The sequence below is a fragment of the Monodelphis domestica genome, chromosome 1 (assembly GCF_027887165.1).
Source record: "Monodelphis domestica isolate mMonDom1 chromosome 1, mMonDom1.pri, whole genome shotgun sequence".
Lineage (NCBI taxonomy): Eukaryota > Metazoa > Chordata > Mammalia > Didelphimorphia > Didelphidae > Monodelphis > Monodelphis domestica.
In genome coordinates this window covers 598,799,220-598,822,284 of record NC_077227.1, presented here as the reverse complement: position 1 = coordinate 598,822,284, position 23,065 = coordinate 598,799,220, and the positions used below count along the sequence as shown (strand labels likewise).

The following is a 23,065-nucleotide window of genomic DNA, read 5'->3' as shown; positions in this document are numbered from 1 at the left end:
TTGGATTTAAACTCAAATTTGCTGTCTCAAAATGGAGGACTCTTTCCACTGTCACACTTCCTTCATGAATATTTCATTGTCATCTTAAGTTCACATATTCAAAACTGAACTTAATCTTCAATTCCATATTAATTCCCCCACTACTAACAATGGTGCCATCATTCAGAGAGTAATGTATTATATAGTGGGAAGAGCACTTGCTCAGGAGCCAAAAAACTTGGGATGATACCTACTACCTGCATGACATTGAAAAAGTCACACAAGCTCTCTTGGTCTCAGTTTTGTCATCTGGAAATCAGGAAGACTAGATTAGATGGCCTCTGAGCTCCTTCTAGCTCTAGATCTATGATTCTATCATGATTTCTTTTTGATAGAGATACTAAATTGAAAATATCATCGATAAATAAGTTTAACTAGACTTTAGGAAAGAATTTGATCAAGTATTTCATATTATTTTGTATAAAAGATAGAGATATGTGGGCTGAGTGATGCTGTACCTAGCTGGATTCAAAAATGGTTCAATTGCCACATTCAAAAGATAGTCATTAATTCTTTCATGTTAACTTGGCAGCCCTGTACCATTTCCCATTTTTATGGATGACTTGAACAAAGACATAGGTGCCACACTTATCCCACTGGCCAATGACACAAAACTGGGAGAGATGGTTAACACACTAGATGAGAAAGTCCAGATACAAAAAGGCTTTGACAAGCTATAACATTGAGCCAAATCTAGTAAAATAAAATTCAGTAGGCATAAACATAAAGCCTTACATTTGAGTTCAAATAAATCAATTTCACAAGTATTAAATGGAGGAGACATGATTAGGTAGCAATTTATCTGGAAGGTTTACTGGAATTCAAACTGGATATGAGTCAGCAATGTGATGTGGCAGCCCAAAAAGGTAATATAATCTTGAACTTCATGAAAAGGGGACTGGCTTTGAGAAATGAGTAAAAGTTATATTTGAAGTGCTGTATTTAGTTTTTTGATTTTTTGGTTGGGGAAAAATACTGATGAGCTAGAGAATGTCCAGGAAAGGGTAAGTGGGGTTTAAAAGAGCAATGAATCCATGTAATCCATGTAATAGTAAGATGATTTGAAAAAACTAGACTACAGAAGAAAAGACTCAGGGCTCATATAATGACTGACAAAGTATTGTTGCAGTTGTCATATATGTGTTCTTTTTGAGTCCAATGGGCAGAACCAAAAGAAATAGATAAAAGTTGCAACAAAGTCAATTTAGGCTTAAAAAAATAGAATGGGACTTCTTTGGAAAGTGGTTGGTTTCCCCTTAGTGAGAGGTCTTAAAGCAGAGGACACATGACCACATTTGGAAAATGTGGCTACTGAGGATGCTTTCAGCCTATGGTTCTGTGATCCTCTTCATCTAAAATTTTGGAATTATTTTTTATTCTTTCCTCTTTTTCATATCTCAAATACCAGTGGCTAACATTTATAGAGCATTTTAAAGTTTGAAAAGTGCTTTACACATAACTTTATTTAATGACTTCATTCACAATAGCCCTGTGAGATAGATGCTATTATTATACCCATTTTACATCTGAGGAACTGACCTCAAGAGAGACTGCCCAAGGTCAAATATGGTGCTGTGCCAGGATATGAACCCAGGTTCCCAGCCTCCAAAGTCAGTGTTCTTTGCACTGAAGTAGGGTGTCTTATAATCCTTTCATCCTGTTACTAAATTCTGTCCATTCTAACTTGAAAATATTTCTATATCTATCCTTATTTCCCATTCTCACTGCTACTACTCTAATTCACAATATCGTAAAAGCTTCCTAAGTCATCTCCAAGCAGCTAGCCTCTCCTTCTTCCAGCCCATATTATATGGCACAGACCTCTCTTAAAGCACTAAAGGCAGCTAGGAGGCAAGTGCAACAAATAATGCACTGGGCCTCTATTCAGAGATAAGATAAGTCAGAGAAGTAGAAAGAGAACCAGAATAAAGCAATGTCACAATACAAAAAAGAAGCAAAAAACGGTCTCTGCCTTCAAGGAACTCACAATCTAATGGAGAAGAAAACAAACAAAATATGTATAAATAGGCTGTATAGAAGATAAATAGAAATATTTAACAGAGAGAAGGAACTAGAATGATGAGGGGTTGGGAAAGTCTTCCTGTAGAAAACTGGGTTTTAGTTGGAAATTAAAGGAAGTCAGGAAGCAGAGTTGAGAAAGGAGAACATTCCAAGAATAGGAGATATATATCTTTATGGGAGAAAAATACCTTTTGAGAAGGCAGACATGGTCAACAACATGAAGCAGTGAAAAGTATGCTGGATTTAATAACAAAGGATCTGGGTTCAGATCTTAGCTTGTTCCCTTTCTACCTGTATGTCTTTGAAAGGAGATAATTTGACTTTCTGGGTTTCAGTTTCCTTACCTATAAAATGAAAAAGTGAAAGAACTATGTGGTTTCTACAACCCTTGCAAGCTTGAAATCTGTGACCTTATAAACTGATGAGTATTTAATCTCAAATGTTACTACAAAAAAATAATCAATCAATAAGCATTTAATAAATGTCTACTATGTGCCCAGCACTGTAGCTAGGTGGTGAAGTGGATAGAGTTAGCTCTTTGAATCAGGAAGACTCAAATCTGACCTCAGATATTTACTATCTGTATGACCTTGGGCAAATCATTTAACCCTATTTGCCTCAGTTTCCTCATCTATAAAATGAACTGAAGAAGGAAATGGCAAACCAGTATCACTACCATAAAAATTCTAAATGGGGAAACACAACTGAAAAATAACAATAAATGTGTCTGGCACTATAGTAGATACTACAGGTAAGATAACAAGATGATACACTATCCTAAAAGAATTTACATTTCTTTCAAGGGAGACATGTACACAAATAAGCATATAGAGCATAAAATACAAAATAAAAGAGAGGCAAGATGATAGCTGGGGTAGATCTGGAAAGGTCTCTTTAAGGAGATGACATTTGACTCAACCTTTAAAGGATGATAGGAATTCAAAGAGGCAGAGATGAGGAGAGAGCACATTACAAGCACAGGAAACAGCTTGGGTAAAGACACCAACAAAAGAAATAGAATGTTGAATAGGAGAAACAGCAAGATCAGTTTGGCTGAAGCAGAGAGGATAAGAAGGAAAGTAATATTATAAGACTTGAAAGGTTGTTGTAAGGTCTTAAAAGCCAAAAACAGAAGTTTGAATTTGATCCTAGAGATATTAGAGAACCACTAGAATTTAATGTACATATAGTGTCTGATACATAAATGTCTCTTGGTTGTATGGTGGATTAAATATGGACTGAGGAAACAAAGCTTTGATCTTCCAAGTACATTGATTTATTAAGCAATGCATGCCGACTTCCTAACAAACTGGGACCAGGCCCTTTCCTCAATTTGGAGGTAGACCCCAAATATTGGGGGAGACAGACTTTTATGCACTAAATCAATTAATCAAATAAGGTCAATTACTTAAAAGGAATCAATAAAACATAAGGTAATCTGATTTCTAATTAAATGAAAGATTAAGGGCTTCCAAGTTAGGAGGGAGAAAGTGAACAGGTGTAATTCTATGAATTCAGAAAAAGAGATGTCCAAGACTCCCACCAAATGTCTACAAATAATCAAAGGAACATGGAAACAATAACTGTTTAGTATGGAGCTAATTTTTAGAGAAATCACATGAGTTGCTTGAGATGTACAATTGAAAGAAAACATCTTGCATCAATCTTTGGGTCTGATCAAGTTTCTGATCAGCATAACCTAAGTCTTTAGTTAAGAATCTCGAAGCAGCAGGCAGAAGTTTTCCAGCTTCCCAGACAATTTGGGGTTAAGTTCAAACAATTAAATAAGGTTTTCTATCAGTTCCCACAATTGAATAAAGTTTTCTCACAAGACAGAATGTGTACTAGATCCATAATTGAATAGAAAGGGTACTGAACCAGTTCTAGAACTGAGTCACAAGATGGAGTCAGTAGGGTTCACTCAATACCTACAATTAACTACTTAAAGTTCCAATTCTCTCAATTCCCTCAGTTGATTATTGGGATCATACTGTAGTTTAGGAATATCACTTTGATAACTATGTGGAGGACAGATCAAAGGAAAGAGACTTGAGGCAAGGCCAAAAATTAATAGGCATTGCAATAGACCAAGTAAAAAGTAAAAAACTAAACTGAAGTGATGGCCATGTGAGTAAAGAGAAGGTCAGATTTGAGGGATACTATGGCGGTAGAATAAACAATCCTTGGCAACTGATTAGATATGTGGAGTGAGGGCAAGTGAAGAATTCAGGATGATATCCATCTTATGCATCAAACATGAGTGATTGGAGGGATGGCAGTTCCTTGACAGAAACAGGAAAGTTTGGAAGAGAGGTGGGCTTGGAGTTCTGTTTTTGAATATGTCAAGTTTGAGATACCTGTGAGATACCTAGTTCAAAATGTTCAAGAAGCAGTTAAGTTAGTGGTATGATATTAGGGCTCAGAAAAGAAGTGAAGGCTGGTGGCCATATAGATCTGAGAGGCATCTTTTTCAATGAGATAACGTTTGAAAGAATGACTCTGGGGGGAGGGAAGAAAGGGAGAGAGGAAGAGGTGGGGTGGGGGGAGAGAGAGTCAGTCCATGTTTTGAAGTACACTAATAGTTAAAGGGCATTTGGACGATGATCTAGCAAAAAAGACTTAGGACAAGTCTGATAGACAAAAGGAAGACCACGAAAAAAATATCCCCAAACTGTGAGAGAAGAGAATATCCAAGAATGATTAGTCAAACATGTCAACTGCTAGAGGTAAAAAAAAAAATAAATATGGAGAAAAGACTACTGGATTTAACCTGGTCTGGTAAAAGATTACTGGTAACTTTGTAGTGTGGTTTCAAATGAGTGATGAGGTCAGAAGCCAAATTTCAAGAGACTAAAAAGTGAGAGAGATGAGTGAAAGTTAAAAAATCTCCAGGAGTTTGTCTGTTTAAGGGACACAGAACAACAGTTTAGGAGGATGGTAGAGTCAAGTGGAGATTTTTTAAAAATGGGTTAGACACAGGAGCATGTCTGTAGGCAGCAGGGAATCAGCCAAATAAATAGGGAGAAACTGACAGATTGAGAGACATGATTATGGGGTGAATTTGTTTAAGGGGATGGGAAAGAATAGGATCAAGGACACAAGTCAAAGAATTAGCCTTGGCAAAGGCAGTTGGTGGCTTATCAGATAGAGGCAGGTCTGGAGATGGGAGGTCCTGAGTTCAAATTTTACCTCAGACATTTCCCCTTGGGCAAGTCACTTAACCCTAATTGCCTAGTCTACCATTCTTTTGCCTTGGAACCAATACATAGTATTAATTCAAATATGGAAGGTAAGAGTTAAAAAAAATTAACCTTGCAAGAAGAAGTACCTCTAAAACAGAAACTAGAGTTTCTAAGTAAAAGAAGAGAGAATAGGGAATAAAGTCAAAGGCTTTTGAGATGTAGAATAGGGGAAGGGAGAGGACTTGTAACAATCTACTTCTGTTTTCATAGTAAAGTCTAATGCACAATCTTATGCTAAGAGGACAGGATGAGGGAGGGCTGTAAATGATTTGAGGAGAAAAGAGGGCTGGGTCAGTTACCGGGGTCAAAAGTTGAGAATCAATTAGGCAGGATTAAAAGAATGGTCATGTTATACAGTGGAAGAAGCCTAACTGAATTTAAATGGCATAAATTTATAGTGGACTGAGTTAGCACAGTTGGATGACTTCCTCCAGCCACATTTAGCAACACATGAGTTAAGACCAGAGAAGGAGAATGATGGGAGTTATCCAAGAATGCAGTTTGGCAAGGTATGAGAGAGTGGAGATAACTGTTTAAAGTATAATCCACCTTCCTAAAGTAGTTATATTTTTAAGGGTAAACTTTAAGATGTAAAGAAATGAAGTATCATGTTGGAATGAGAGGCAACAGAAAAATCAATATTTGGGCACAGGCTCAGATGTCAGCCCTGAACAATAGTCAAAGGTTGTGGAGAGTATTATGTATCCCAGTGATTAATTTACTCCAATTCCCCATGTCCAAGGATTAGGGAACCATCCCCATGAACTATCCTTTACCCACATTGCCTCAAACTACAGTTCACAAGGGACAGCTGCCATCTCTCTCCTACTCCCATTCCCTGACAGACTGGCTTTCAAAATATTCTGTAATCTTACCTTATCTATTCAATGTTACCTCCCACTACTCTCTTCCCTGTCCCTTGAAAATGCCACAGCAATCACTCCCTTGATGATTTTGCTCGTACATTCCCAGCTGAATGCTATATCCAATCCTCTCTCTATATCCAATTCCTACTCTTTACTCTTGTATATCTGGTATCATGTTCTCCTCAAAACCTTCTCTGACCTCTGTAAAAATAGACTCAAATCCAGGACTTCAATCCCCAGAAATCCTTGCTCCACTTCCCCAGAATGCCCTCTAATCTCACTGAATTCTCACCTGGGCCGAGAGCGAGATAGGGTATTTAAACCTGGTTGTGAATAGGCTCACACTCTTTTGGACTTCCGTTTTGGAGCAGACACGTCTCTTTCATGATGTGAGGTTATCTTGTCTAGGCCTCTCTGGCCTAGGCATGTGTTTTCTTATTCTGTATTTTCTTTAATCCTTAACCTTTAATAAACCTCATAAAAATATAATACTCCTTGCAGAGAGAAATAATTTCTACTTGCCTCAGTCTCCCCTAAATTTTAATCTTTACACCTCTCCATTCCTCAATGATACCCACCTTCTTTGAACTCTTTTCAAACTTATTTTATTTGTATTACTATTTTTGGCAATACTGTCTTACATTCTTGCCTGCATCCTGGATATATAATCTTGTCTCCCCAACTAGAGAGTAAGCTTCTTGAGAGCAGATTTTGGATTTAATATTTCCTCTGTACCATCCTCACTGATGAATACAATGTAAAAATCATGATGTATGGGTTATAAGCTCTTTTTTTTAAACCCTTACCTTCCATCTTGGAATAAATACTCTGTATTGGTTCCAAGGCAGAAGAATGGTAATGGCTAGGCAATGAGGGTCAAGTGACTTGCCCAGGGTAACACAGCTGGGAAGTGTCTGAGGCCAGATTTGAACTTAGGACTCCCTATCTCTAGGCCTGTTCTCAACCCACTAAGACACCCAGCTGCCCCAATTAAACTCTTATTGAAGTAGACATTTCAAAAATGTTACCCATCAACCAAGAAGTCAATAAAAAGTTCATGATCCTTTTTACCTTTAACACAGGCCCTCCACAGCTATTTGAGATGAGGATGTTATCTGGCTTTAGATCTCTGTGCACAATATGATTTCTATGCAAGAAAGCCACTGCCTGGCTCATTTGCTGCATGAAACTCTTGTTCAACTGGGCATCTGGACTTCGGGCCAGCAAGAATTCATTCATGTTGCCACTGTCACAAAACTCCATCACAAACCACAGGTAACAGGCTGACTTGGGATCCACACATCTACGCCCTTTGAGACAGGTTTCTATTAGCAGCAATTGATCATCTGTCTTATTGCAGTGGTGGCTCATTGGCTGGAAAACCTGGCCACTTTGCAAGATACACTCTTTCAACCAGATCACATTTTCGTGTTGACTTTGAATGCTCTGAAGAGCCCAAAACTCTTGAAGAGCTAATTCCACATTTTCAGGTCCATTACAATGCATTCTTTTGACTGCCACCTTTTTTCCAGTCTGATTGACAACTGCCTCATATACCACCCCATAGCTGCCACGGCCCACTTCTCGCAGGATGTTGTACTTGGCATTTGTAGTCATGGCTCACTTCTAGGCCCGAGCAGGAAAGGAACAGAAATCTCTGAAAAGGGCACCTGATTATTAAATAATCCTGCAGTAAAGAAGAAAAGACACATCAAGTTGTATAATGAACAGATAATATAAAATAATCTCAGGCAGAAAAATGAACCCTTAATCATCCTCTTTAGTTTTGCTTTTTCTCTAATAAGCCCAAACCCTTGATCTACATGACAGCCCCTTGTTCTTGGTTGCCATAATTCCCTCCCTAGCATTTAGACTGTGTTAAGAGAGTTTGTCTTAATTTATCCCTTTTTCTCTTTAAGAGGCAAGGGAGCAACAAGATTTCTAAGTAAGAGTCCCCTGCTGTGCAGGCTGGCCGTTGATGACAGTTAGGAGGGGGTGGCTAACCATTAGTAGGTGAGTTGCAGTCAATTGAAAAGGGGTTTTTTGGTCTCTGGGTCCTCTGGGGAGAGGAACAGCAGTTTCTGACTCTCTCTCTCTCTGAGACTGACAGTTTTTCTAACTGACAGTTGTGGAGAGAGAAAACAGATTTAAGGCTTTAACAGCCTTATTGATTATTGATAAGCTTAAGTGGGTAGATAGTGGGTAAATTCTTACATAGTCAGAGTAGGAGAGTAGGCCAGGCTTGGCCTGGCAGAAGACACGGCCCTTGAAGGCTGATAGATTTAGGGTTTTTAGAAATTTTAGTTAGTATTGGGATCTTAAGTATAAGATTTCTCTCACTTTCCTCCTTTCTATTTCCTATCCACTTTTCTCAAAATAAACTAAGTGTTTTGTGTTTTACCAAACTACTCTCCTGACTTTTGTTCAAACACCTATCCCCAAAATTTAACCCTTCATAGCCTGGTGATCTAGCTAGGAGTTTGATTAACCTATTAATCTTCTGTTACTTATCAGTAATAGAAATAGGTAGAGGTATAGCCATGGTGCTAGATATCATGGTATGGGTAGTAAAGGAGGTGGTGCCAATTTACTTCAGACAACTCCCACTACCTGAGACCTTCAATGAGATTTTTTACAACTCACAGTTTTGGATTGACTCTGGTTAGTACCATTTATGGGAGTATTTGTGCTATCTGCATTGTTTCAAGGGTACCAACTCTATCAAGTGTTTAGTTTAATCCTTACTAAGAAAACAACTAACAGAGAAACTAATGGATACTAGAGTTGTATATCTTGAGGATTGCATTTCTCAATTGACTAAAACTATTGCCTAACAAAATGAAACTATCTCTAAAGTTGCTGAACTTGAAAAGAGTATCTCTCAAATGGCTAAAACTATTGAACAACAAAATGAAACTAGATCTCACATGACCCAACCTGCCTCTCCTACTGCTTCTAATTCTCCTACCAAGGCAGTTAACTAAAAAGCCAAAAGAAAGAAGATGCAAACTCTAGACTACTCCCTTTAGGTGAAATAGCAACTTTTAATGCAAAAAAGAAAGAGTAACTATTAGGCACCACAGACCATTTACCCCTCAGGATATGGAGGGATTTAAGTGCTGCATTCCTTCTTTTGAAGAGGATCCCATAGCTTTAAAATAAAAATGTAGAAACTATATGCTGGCAATTTGATCTAACCTGGATTGATTTTGAATATCTTCTAGATGAATTACTAACAAAAAGGGAAAAGAATAAAGTTATCAGACTTACCAATGAGGAGTGGGGCACAGTTCACTGGACTAAGAACGGCCTTCATTGGGACTTAACAATGAAAGGGACTATACCAGATTGTGCCAAGCTAGGGAGGCTATACTTAATGCAATGAAAGTGTATTCAGACAGACCTGGTACCTGGATAAAAATTTGAAAAGCAAAAGCAACAGATAGAAAATCCTTCATGTTCATGGACTTACTTATAGAACTGGGAGAAAGATAAATATTGATTTGACCAGAGGAAGAGACATTAGACAACTGAGAATGCAGTTTGTAAAAAATTGTTGCAAAGTAGTCAAAGACTAATTCAAAACCAGTTGCCCTAAGAATGAATATGGATCTTGATGACTTAAGGAGAGTGGCAGTTTATGTTTATAATGGGCATGAAATTAAAGATGCCAATGATAGTGATTTGGTGGATGCATTAAGAAAGGAGATAATAGTTTTAAAGATAAAAATTGAAAGGCTTGAAAAAGGATTTGGAGTTAGCTATGGCTCCAATACAAGAATACACAACCCAAAGAGAGTATACAAACCAGAGACCAATGTGTTACTTGTGTGGAAAGAGAGGACATCTGATGATAAATTGCAGATGCTGGAATCAAATACTCAGCAATTTTAGGATTAATGGTGGGAACTTTAGGAATAACTATTCTAGGAACAATAACTATTCTAGAAATAATAACAACAGAAACAATTTCCAATTTAAACAGTAACCAAACTGAGGCAAATAACTTGTTACAATATATCCATAATGGGGCATGTCCACACCATAGCCAAAATGTAAATCCACCCAACAAGAAGTATTTCAGAGAGGTGCACATGGACCTTTATGAAGGTTTTCCAGGGAAGAAAGGACTCTGGAATCAAATAGTGAAACATTTAGTTTTCCAGACACAGATATAATTTCACCAGTCATCCCAGTCCATTCTCCCTTAGACAGTAATGAGCCACATGTAACACTGAAAGTAGGGAATATGTTATATAATTGTGTTCTAGATACTGGGGCATCCAGATCTGTGCTAATGAGTATACATTATCCTAATGATAATTCTATTGACTCTATTAGTGTTGTTGAAACACCTTTGGAAATCCAAAAACTTTTACCACAAATGATGTCCATGGGACCTTTATCTGTGGAACATTTGTTCCTGCTAATGCCTAACTCCCCTATGAATTTATTGGGGAGAGATCTGTTATGTAAATTAAGAACCATGATTGTATGTACTGAAGATGGTGATATTACATTAGAACTACCTGAAGAATCTCTAAATTTGTTCTCAGTACTCTTCTTAGATAATCAAGAAATGAATAAAACTCAATTTTTAAAAATACCAACAGATATACCTGAATCTCTCTGAGCTACATCTTCTACAAATGTAGGCCTGCTTAAATCAGCTGTTCCAGTTAAAATTAGAACGAGAGGTGGTCTATCTCTGTCTATTCCACATTATCCGTTATCAAAAGAAGTAATTGAAGGAATTACCCCATTGATAAATTCTTTAATCAAACAGAAAATAATAATTCCCAGATCTGAATACAATATACCTATCTTGCCTATTAAAAAACTGAAATTAGACAAAAAATGAAAACCTGTTTATAGATTTGTCCAAGATTTAAGGGCTATTAATAATCAAAAGACATCTTGTCATTCTGAGTCCATCAACTATTATTTCCTCTATTCCTAGAACCACTAAATATTTCACAGTAATAGATCTGTGCTCTGCCTTTTTTTCAATACCCATCCATGAAGATTCCCAAAACATTTGCATTCACATGGAAAGGGTCTCAAATACATGGTGCTGTCTGCTTCAAGGTTATGTAGAAAGTCCCAAATTTTGACACAAGATTTGTCAAATACTGAGTTTTAAGGAGAGCCATTTAATACATTTTGTGAATGGTTTGCTCTAATGCAGAAGCATGTAAAAAAGATAGCAAACATCTCCTGTTGGAGTTATATAAAAGAGGACACAAAATCTCAAAATCAAAGTTTCAGTGGTGTCTCCCAAAAGTGCAGTATTTAGGATTTGTTTTATCTGAAGGCTCGCATTTCATTTCTCCTATGCAAGGGATAAATCTGCTTCATTTATAATTGCCAAATTTAAAATCAATTCAGAGTCTTCTATGGAGGCAGGTTTTGTAGCAACATCTGCTTGGTGGTTTCCTTTCGAAAAAGTCAGATCCACCTGTGCGGGCAAAGAACTTTATTAGGCAATGAAAACATCACTTTAAAACACTGTACAACACTCAACCCTGCTACATTGTTTCCATATTTACTAATCACAGGAGAACCATTGCATAATTGTGAATTATTAGTGTTTATGGCAGAAAAGCCTCATGAAAATCTCCTAGATACTCTGTTAGAAAATGCAGATCTAATTGTGTTTACGGATGGTTCTTCCTTTATGAAAGATAATATATGTTATAATGGAGCTTCTGTAGTCACAGAATTTGCAACTCTGTGGTCAGCTTTACTTCCATCAAATCTAAGTGCACAAGGTGCAGAATTAACAGTGTTGAAGCAAGCCTGTGTAATAGCATGAGAAAAAAAAGCAACAATCTATACAGATTCAAAATATGACTTTGGAATATGTCATGCTGTGGGTATTCTTTAGCTTCAAAGAGGTTTCTTAAAATCAAGCTGGGAAAACAATCACAAATGCAAAAATTATAAATGAGGTTCTTCCAGTTCTACAACTACCTGAAACCCTGGCTATAGTACATTGCTCTGCCCACACAGAAAGGAAACCACCGAGCAGATGTTGTTACAAAACCTGCCTCTATAGAAGGCCCTGAATTGATTTTAAATTTGACAATTATAAATGAAGCAGATTTATCCCTTGCATATAATGAGAAAGAGGTTAAAAAGTAGAAACAGAACTTTAGGGCTAAACAAATTAGTGGTGTATGGGTGGCAACAGAAGGTAAACCAATACTTCCTAGAACTTTTTATCAACAAATTTGCCAATCAATTCACAAAAATGGTCATTTTGGAACATAAAGCATTGTAGATTCAGTAAAGAAAGTATGAATATCCCCTGGCATAACAAATGTTGCCTCTAAAGTATGTGCAGTTAGTGCAACTTGCCAAGCCTATAACCAACACAGCTTTCAAGGAAAACCAATGGATATCATTGGGGGATATCCATTAGCCTATACAGTGTTTGAACATCTCCAAATTGACTTTATAGCAATGCTAAAAGCTGGCATTACAAATTTTGTTTAGTTATAGTAGACCAGCTAACAAGATAGCTGGAACCATTTCTAACTGCAAGAGCCACATCAGCATTTGTAGCCAAAATATTATTAAAATAAATTATAACTCAATTTGGTTTACCATCAAGAATTTATTCAGGCAGAAGAACACATTTTACAGATTTTAGCACAAATATATTCATGCCTAGATATAACACCAAAATTTCATGTGACACATCACCCACAGAGCTCAGGACAAGTAGAGAGAATGAATAGGGAATTAAAGACAATGATAGGCAATTATATACTGAAACTTATTTGAAATGGCCGGATGCTCTACTGTTAGCATTGTTCTACCTGTGAAGTAGACCAAGGGGAGATCTACATATTTCACCAAGCTAGACCTATAGACTTTTCATTACATGATCTATATCCTAGAGATACGGTATATATAAAGAACTTTCAGCAAACAGGAGCAACACAGCTGACCTGGGAAGGTCCATTCCAAGTACTTTTAACAACCCCTACAGCAATCAAGATAGGAGAAAAGACATTGTGGATTCAGTGCTCTCATGTGAAAAGAGTACCTGCAGTCAAATGTGTTAATCAAGAATAAGACTATAGATACAACTGGACACTATTTTTAATGACATTGAATTCATCAAGAAGAAGACTACAAGGACAACTGGACACCATTTTAAAGAACATTTCAATGAACTCCTGAACTTATATTTTGATGTTTAATAAAGAGATTTTTTTGTAAAGGTTTAAAATAGAATGAGTAATACTAAATAAGCAAGTATATAATTTATGTTATGTTATAGCATTTAGGATTGCTATTTAAAAACAATAATTATTAACATACTTATATAGGATTATAATAACTAATACATAAATGGTAAAGTGTTTCAAAGGGTTATAAGTGTTGATCAACACCCACCTGGGGGGGGGGGGTATCATATCCACCTCAAATGGGATATAATATGCATATAATGAGTATATAAGCTTCTTGTATTTTTTTGTGCATAGTAACTATAAGGTTTATTTGGAATAATATCTTAGGTTTTTATTTCTGCAGAGTATAATAAGTTTTTATTTGTTAAAGTAAGAATTTTGTGATTCTATGACTGCAAATATTTATAATTGCATATTATTTGAGACTTCCATGTTGCAAGAATTGTTTTGCTTTCTTTCTTTCTCACTTCACTTCTCCTTGTTTCTAATATAGAATATAGGATAGTTTTGTTTGAAAGATCCACTAGGGAGACTGGTCTCCCAACAGATCTCAAGGGGAATATGTTAAGAGAGTTTTTCTTCATTTCTTCCTTTTTCTGTTTAAGAGGCAAGAGAACAAAAAGACTTCTGAGTAAGAACTCCCCTGCTGTGAAGGCTGGCCGTTGATGATAGTTAGGAGGGTGTGGCTGACCTTTGCTAGGGAGTTGCAGGCAGTTGAAAAGGGATTTTTTGGTTTCTGGGTCCCCTGGGGAGAGGAGCAGCAGTTTCTGGCTCTCTTTCTGAGACTGGCAGTTTTTCTGACAGTTGTGGAGAGAGAAAACAGATTTAAGGCTAACAGCCTTATTGATTGATAAGCTTAGGTATGTAGATAGTGGGTAAATTCTTAGATAGAGTAGGAGAGTAGGCCAGGATTGCCCTGGCAGAAGACACTGCCCTTGAAGGCAGATAGATTTAGGGTTTTTAGACATTTTAGTTAGGATTGGGATCTTAGGTATAAGAGTTCTCTCAATTTCCTTCTTTCTAGTTCGTATTCAAACTTTGCTCAAAATAAACTAAGTGTTTTGTTTTACCAAACTGCTCTGACTTTTGTTCAAACTCTAACCCCAAAATTTTAACCCTTCACAGCTGACTATGTATTCCCCTTTACTTAGTCAACTACATGGGCTCCCTATTACCTCTTGCATCAAATATTAAATTCCTGTTTAGTTTTCAAAGAGTTTTGCAAACTGTCCCTTCTCTCTTTTTTCCACATTCTCACACTTTACTCCCTCTATATAATCCATGATCTAGTGACATTGGTCTTTTTGTTCTTCCTCACATATAATTCTCCATCTCTCACAACCATCCCTTTTTTACTAGCTGTACCTCCTCTGTGGGATCCTCTTCCTCCTCCTCCTTGCCTTATGGATTTCTTAAATACTTAGCTCTAATCCCACTGTTTCCTAGTGGTTTTTCCAGTCCTGACAGTTAGAGTTATCCAAAAACAAAATGGGCCTCCTCAAGAGATAGTCTCACTGTAAGCATTCAAGCAGATCAGATTACAACTTTTCAGCAGTGCTAAGTGAATTTCTATTTAGATATAATCTCTGATGCCAGGTACTTCTAGTGACTTCTGTTAGATATAACTTGTACATACATAATTGTTCATGTGTTGACTCCCTGATTAGAATGTGGGATGCTTGAAGGCAAGAACTATATTATTTTCTTTCTTTGTATGCCCATCACTTAACAGTGATGGCACATGATCAATGCTTAAAAAATATCTCTTAATTACTAAAATCTGCTTATTACCTTTAAGATCAAATAAAAAATCCTTTGATCTTTAACCTGGCTTAATAAATGTTTGTTGACTGATCATTCAGGTGACCTTGGAGAAGTCAGTTAATCTTTTTCAGCCTCAGTTTTCTCATCCATAAAATGGAGTTGATAATAGCTTCTACCTCCCAGGGTTGTTGTGAGAATCAAATGAGATGAAATCTGTAATAGGCTTTGCAAACCTTAAAGAACTACATAAATGCTCACTATTAGCAGGGGCAGCTAGGTGCCTCAGTGGATTCATAGCCAAATACACACACACAGGAGGTCCTGGGTTCAAATCTGAACTTATATACTTTCTACCTGTGTGACCCCAGGCAAGCCACTTAACTTAAATTGTCTGACCTTTACCATTCTCCTGTCTTCAATCCACAGTATTGATTCTAAGATGGAAGGTAAGGGTTTTAAAAAGCTAGCTATTATTTTTATTATTATTGCAAAGAAAGTCTTTAAGTACACTCAATTCTGCTGTATGGTGAACTATGCACTCCTAAAAATCACCCAAATGTGTAAAATTATGCAATTGGTTTTTATTGGGGAAAATGGGGTTAAAAGCACAAAACTATAAAACTTCATCAATGAGACATAAAAAAGATAAGAACCTAATGAAAACAGTAGCACAGTTTTAAATAGGTTAAATATTTAAGAAATATGTAACTACCACAATTACATCAACATTTATGAGTGTGAGGACACCTTGAATCAAGGCAGAAGATGAGGGGAGAAGAGTGGAGCCCTCCTATGCCCACAGCTTCTACTGTATCAGAAAATATATACTTTACCTTGAAAAAAGAACTGAAGTTTACTTGTGGAAGGGTTGCAGCTTGTGAGTTATTGTGAAATAGGAGTGTTATCTGAAATCAGACAGAAAGTTGTAACCCCAGAAAAGTATAGATATGGCTCATTAAATCTTATTGTCTCTGGATGACATATGAGCAAACTCAAAATCCCTATTATGTTCAAATTGGTCCCTAATATGTCAATCAAATTAGAACAAATTCAGGTTGTCAAACATATTACAGCAGAATCATCTGTACAAAAAGTACTCTTTCAAATTCTGTGTTCACTGTGATCTATGTTTTGCTAGCCTCCTTGACTTTTTAAATATGAGTTAGAGCAATAGAAAAAACAATGAAATACCACTAGCCATATGACCTTGGACAAACAAGTTGCTTACTTTCTTTGGGAAAGTAAAATTAGGAAACTAGTCTTGAGGATCTCTAAGGGCCGTTCCTTTTTGAAAACTCTTGATTCTAAAATTGAAGTAGTAAAAGAACACTGAATTAAACCACTGTTAAGGTTTAAAATCCAGCAACGATATTGTATGTAACTTGACATTCCCTTTTCCCAGTAGTGCCTCATGAGTATTATCTTGCATATAACCAATACTTAATGATTATTTGATTTTTGATTCATTGATTTTCATATACTCTTCAAGTGCTAGATTTAAATTTACTAAGAATATCCTTGATGACAAAACAGCATAATACAAATATCAATAGTTTAAATAAGCTTAGAAAATAGGGTTCTGGTCATTTTATGCTTCCACAGTAGATTTCACAAAGGAGAATGTAAAAGAGAATGTAGCATCCAATTAAAACGCATGTGAACTTCAGACTTCCTGACATATGTATCTATTTATAGACTGTGTCTTGGACACAAATTGTCCAAGTGATTCCTCTAATTAATCAAAGTAACAATACTAGTTGGAATGTAGGAGGAGGCTTGAAGTCCATCTCAGAGGCTCTCATTCAATTCAAGTATTTCTTGAGTATCCATTAAACTATGGGGAATAAAAACAATTATATAAGAAAGGATGAACTTCAGGCCTCCTTCATTCTCCCTACTTGGCTATATTATCCACTCTTATAGCTTCAACTTTCATCTCTATGTATATGATTCCCAAATCTTCTGTCCGAATCTCTTTCCCAAGATCCCATCCTCCATTTTAACTGCCTACTAGACATCTCCACCTAGAGGCAAAGAAGTGGCATTGTAGACCAAGAATGAAACTTTAGTTAGGAAAACCCGAGTTTGAATTCTGCCTCAGAGACTTACTAGTTGCATGAACCTGAGCAAATGACTAACCTTTCTCAGCCTCGTTTCTTCATCTGCAAAAATTAGGCATTAATAGTGCCCCTCTCACCCCCGCCCAGAGTTGTTGTATGGACCAAATGACATAATACACGTAAAATGTTTTGTAGGCTTTAAGAGCTATATAAGTGCCATTATTATAATTCTTATATTTACCACTAGTATCACAGCCTGTTGAAAATGTCCCACTTGACTTTGTTATGCTTGTTAATAACACCATCATTTCACCCTGACTCTTACAGTCACTTCTGATTACTTTCCCTTAAGTCCTCACTCCACAAACATCTAATCCATTGCTAAGTCATATTGGCTTCTCTTTCAAAAGATCTCTCAAATCTAAATCCAGCCTCTTCTTTGTATTCCTAGTCCTCCCCACTCACTTTAAGCTTTTATTCTCTTCTTCACAATATTAAAGTGGCTAAATTCTTCTGCAGTTCTCCCTTCTTCAATTCATATAGAGACCAAGTTAATCTTAAAGCAGAGATCCAATCATATCAGTTCTCTCGCTCAAAAACTTTTCATGGCTTCCCCAAGACCTTCAGCCTGCCATGTGTGATGGCTCCAACTTTATCTCTCACAATTCCTCTAACACTATTTTATACTATAGCTAAACTGAAGCATTCAAGTGTTTCTGAACAAAATCTGCTCCTGCCTCTGCACCTTTTATTCCTGCCTTTTCTTCTGCCTATATTGTTTTCCTTCTCTTTGTATCAAATTCCTACCCATTCAACTCAATCCAATTCAAATGTCATCCCCTTCACTAAACCTTCCTTCGTACTCATAGATATCTCACCATCCTCCAAGTCCCTAAATCACTTTATTGGTATTTCTGTAATGACACATCACATTATACCTTGTACTGTTAATTATTTAGATACTTTTCCCTATTATTAAGTTGTCAAGAGAAAAGATTGTGTATTACTAATCATTTTAGCCCCCACAGCCCTTATAGTATCTTGGATATAATAGGCATTCAATAAAGAGTGAGCTAAAAGGGCTTTTAGTCTCAGGAATCAAGACATACATATGTATATATACACATATGTATATACACACATATATTTTTTACATATATTTATTTTTTAAGTCAGAAAACATCCATTTGAATCTCAACACCTCAGTTTACTGTTTGTCTCTGTGCAACTAGGCAGTTCATTTAATTTCTCTAGACTTCAATCTCCTTACCTACAAAATGAGAGGAATGGAAACCCATTTAATCAAATTCCTGTAAAATGACAGAGTTGAACTAAATAATGCTTTTTTAACCCCTTACCTTCCATCTTGGAGTCAATACTGTGTATTGGCTCCAAGGCAGAAGACTGGTAAGGGCTAGGCAATGGGGGTTAAGTGACTTGCCCAGGATCACACAGCTGGGAAGTGTCTGATGCCAGATTTGAACCTAGGACCTCTTGTCTCTAGGCCTGGCTCTCAATCCACTGAGCCACCCAGCTGCTCCCTGAACTAAATAATCTTTAAAGAATTTTTCAACCCTAAATTTTCTGAGTAGTTCTCTCAACATCTCTTTCAACTTTAAAACCAGATAACATTATGTGATGTGAGAAGTACAAATACTGTGATCCCTATTCTACAAATGTGAAAAGTGAGATTTAGAGATATTAAATAATTTGAACAGGTGCATTAGCAGTCAGCAAGTATCTAAGCCAAGACATAGACTCAGCTCTCCTAACACCAAGTCCAATCCTCTTTCCATTATATATTCCTGTCCCTTTCCAAGTCCTTGATATGACTTCCTACTGGTCTCCACTAAGATCTGTTTCCAAAATTTATCTTTTCACACTAGGAATTTAAAATATCCCCTAGGGTCATGTTGGTGAAGCATACCCCTGTGTGCAGGTGGGAGCTGCTCCATTCCTCCTTTCCACAGGACCTAATGACATTTTTCACATGCCCTGCCCCTCTGCCCAGCAGCACAATGCCAGTACTTCCTACCTCCCCTATCTGGGGTAATATAGGTGGCTCACAGGCTGCTTAAAGGTGCAATTTGAGCATGCCCTCTCTAAAAGATTTGCCATCACTCCCTAGAGCAATAATACTGTAGAATATGCCCAATCATGAGTCCTGAAGGGAGAACTGCCAATTCACCACACTGATGAAGTGTTACAGGAACTCAGAAAGGAGAAACTAATGTGGGTAGGAACAATAAATGAGATTCAAAGGAGGTAGAACTTAATTAAGGTGGACCTTGAAGGAGGAAAAGGTAATATGAAGGGACCATGGAAGGTACATATTAAAGGCTGAGGAAATTGCATTGCCAAAAACTCAGAAGCATTATATACAAGGAAAGAATGAGAAAAGTTGGCTGAAACAGAGGAACTAGGGAGTACAGGATAGTTTGGATAGGGTAGCAGCAGATTGTGGAGAACTTTGGACATGAAGTGGAATCTGCACTTTATTCTGTAAGCAATTGGAAATCACTAGAAAGTTCTGATGGAAGTATTCTGTTTTTAATAGAAAGATTATTCTGAGAGCAGGGAAATCAGTAAGGATTACTTCAACAATCTAGGCATGAGGTGATAAGGATTTGGATCAGAGCAGTTTCAATGAAGTTATTAAGATATAAAACCAGATTTCAGGGGCTGAAGTATTAAACAGGACTGAAGAAAGAAGAGATATCTTGTTCTAGAATTTTGGCTAAGAGAAATTGGATGATTACTAGAGAAATAGACAACAAGTGAAGATATGATTTTTTTTCCTCTAAGGGAGACCTTTGTATGACTTATGACAGAGGGGAAGCTAGAATAGGAGAAATAGAAAATATTAGAAAAGAGAAATATTAGAAAAAAAGCTTAAGAGACATGCTCAGAGATTCTTACTGGATTATAATCTTCCCATTTTGAGTGAGTTCTTTCCTCTCTCAATCAATAAACTACAAATGTCCACATTTTGCACTCCACTCAGAGTTTGTTTCTTGATCTTAAGGGCTTCTCTACCAAAAGATATGAACTAATTCTTGTTTTTCTTCTTAAATATTAAACATGGCAGACTACCAATAGCTTCAGCTTAGAAAATTAGGATGGCAGAAAGGATAGGTTTTATTGGCCAATAAATAGAGTCAAAAGACTCTCCAAATGAGCTCTCATCTTACCAGTGAAGCATCTGTGGTCAGAATCTCAAAAATATCCACCCAAAGGAAGGTCTATTGGATTGAAAATACTAAAGTTTTCCTAAAAGTGATAAGCCTAAAAATGTTCTCAGTACAAGTATTATTGGGTTTTTCCCACTTAAGCAAAATAACATTAGTTGAGGTTGTCACAAGTTCTACAATATGAAGAAATCCATTCACATCATGACATTGACTTGCTTATATATTTTATGCAGATGAAGTAAGTTGGAAGATTTTTATCTGAATGTTTAAAGTGCTCTCTATGAAGTCTATTTGTTGAGCCAAGATCATCTTCTGTTTGTCAAGACTGAGTTCAAGACCCGAACTCAGTAACAGTCTAAAAAAATGATACAAAAGGATGTAATGACATTAATCAAATATTTTAATCAGATAATTAGTAAACACAGAGTACCTAAGACAGTGCCAAAAAGAAATTTTAAGAATTTTAAGAGACCTGAACACATCTGTATTTCTAGTTGCAGATCAACTGGGACAAAAAAGTAACACTTTCAGGTCTAAATGTAACCAATCCATCCTACTCAGGAAAACTTAATTTTTAATATATCACAAGCTTAGTTCTCTGAAATGCAGGATAAAGCATATGTCTCTAAATTTTTAGAGGATCATAAAGGAAAATGTTAAAATTATTGCCCTTTTAATCTGGAATTATGCCCAGAGTTATAAAACTGAGATTATCTCCTGATCTATACCTCTATCAAGTTTGTTTCCTAAGGTGATCAGGGAAAAAGAAAAAGAAGCTATATAGTTTAAATATTTATAGCAGCTCTCTTTATGGTGACAAAGAACTAAAAATTGAGATGTCCATCAATTATTGGGGAATTGCTAAATAAGATGTGGCATATGATTGTAATGGAATACTACTCTGTCATAAGAAATGATAAGATAAAAGGAAAACAACTATGCTCAATCAGTGGTGATTAATGCTTCCAAATCAGTCCGGTAGAAATGCCCGAGGATTTTCTTATTAGCTTTGACTGGTTCAACATTTTTACCAATGACTTGAATAAAGACATAAATGGCATACTTGCCAAATATATAGAAAACAAAAAGCTGAGACAACTAATCCCATGGAGATACTAAAAATTAAGAGTCAAAACTATCAAGATAGTTTGGAATACTAGACTAAAACCTATAAGATAAAATAGGAAAAATATATAAAGTACTACAATTGAGTCCCCAAAATACTTTGTAATATGGAATCATACTTCTGCTTCTATTTATGTTCACAAAGCTCTTTCCCATTTTATGTTTCTATAATGGGATATAAGATAGGCAATACCTGCCTTGGCAACAACAGAATAAATGAAAAATTCAGAGTGTACGTGGATCACAAGCTAAATATGAGCCAACAATACATTCAGCTGCTAAAAAAAAATAAAAAAGCTAAGATAGTCTGCATAATGCATAACATTAATCTGCATTAGGTCCAGACATGTAATGTTTAAACTATGTCTAGTATATCCTGTGATATTCAGACTATATCTGGAATATTGTGCTTAGGGTGGAATACTTCATCATAAAAAACATTAACAAACTATGGTTCTTCGAGGGGTTAAGTGAGATAAGAAGGTCTAAAAAATTTTAGCCTGATTAGGATAATGAAATCCCACAGCAATTGTGACCTAAACTACAAAACAGAATTTTTTGAATATTCAAATCACATGAGTTAACACTGCAGATCATAAGTACATAAGAGGAGAACAGAGTCTGGTTGCCCTTTTTGGACCAGTCTTGTAGCCCCTCTCTACTTTGAAATTAAGTAGAATTAAAGATTTAGTTGTGGTAGGGCTAGGATCAGTAAAGAGCAAAAGAAGTGTTTTCATTCCAGCATCTTCAGTAATGATACTTCCAATTCTTGTCAATTCTGTTGTATTCTAATGACTCTTTCACACCAGCAGACAGGTGAAGACAACCTATTCAGAAAAGAGAGCTGAGGAGGCTTTTGTGTTGTGCATTGTTGTTGACATCAACAAAAGGGGCATTAAAGATTGACAACTTTAAGCCCAGATAAAAGCAAACTCCTTCCTGTATATACAGTCTAGTTTCTGAAGTTAAGAAACAAGTAAATTAACAAGTCTGTAGGTGTTAAAGAACAAGAATGAGCATTTTTAAAAATTACTCCAATAAACTGATAGAGAAAATCGGGCAAAAGGTTGCTACTCAATATTTTTCAAAAGTTATTAAATTGCCAGGCTAAAACATAGATGGTTACAGAGAGACTGCCTTAGACTTGCATGTCTCGCTCTATAATGTTTCCTTATCGAAAGAAGATGGTAAGCTGATTCAATTCAACAACTTTTTAAAACACATACTACATACTGGGTCCTGATAAAAAGAATATGATACAAACCTTGTTCCAAAGGAACCAACAATCTAACTGTGAGGTGCCAAGGAGTACGGAAAAAAATTTCTTCAAGACAGTATGAGATATGTACAAAAGAGAAATCTAGACAAAATCACATCAGAAATTTGGGGAGGAAGAAATCATCTTTTTTAAAACCTTACTTTCCATCTTAGAATCAATACTTTGCATTGGTTCCAAGGCAGAAGAGTATAAGGATTAGGCAACAGGAATTAAGTGACTTGCCCAAGGTCACACAGGTAGGAAGTTTCTGAGGTCATATTTGAACCCAGGACCTC

General features: G+C 36.4%; 1 protein-coding gene across 5 annotated transcripts in view; it reads right to left on the bottom strand.

The window, feature by feature from the left end:
• Positions 1-23,065, bottom strand: part of STK35L3 (serine/threonine kinase 35-like third protein) — a 135,024-nt gene that overhangs the window by 83,012 nt on the left and 28,947 nt on the right. For all 5 annotated transcript variants that reach the window (XM_007476520.3, XM_007476523.3, XM_007476521.2 and 2 more), the window contains one exon: positions 7,241-7,856. In XM_007476520.3, coding sequence (XP_007476582.1) covers positions 7,241-7,786 — 546 coding nt within the window. In that variant the 5' untranslated portion in view covers positions 7,787-7,856. The remainder of the gene's footprint in view (positions 1-7,240; positions 7,857-23,065) is intronic.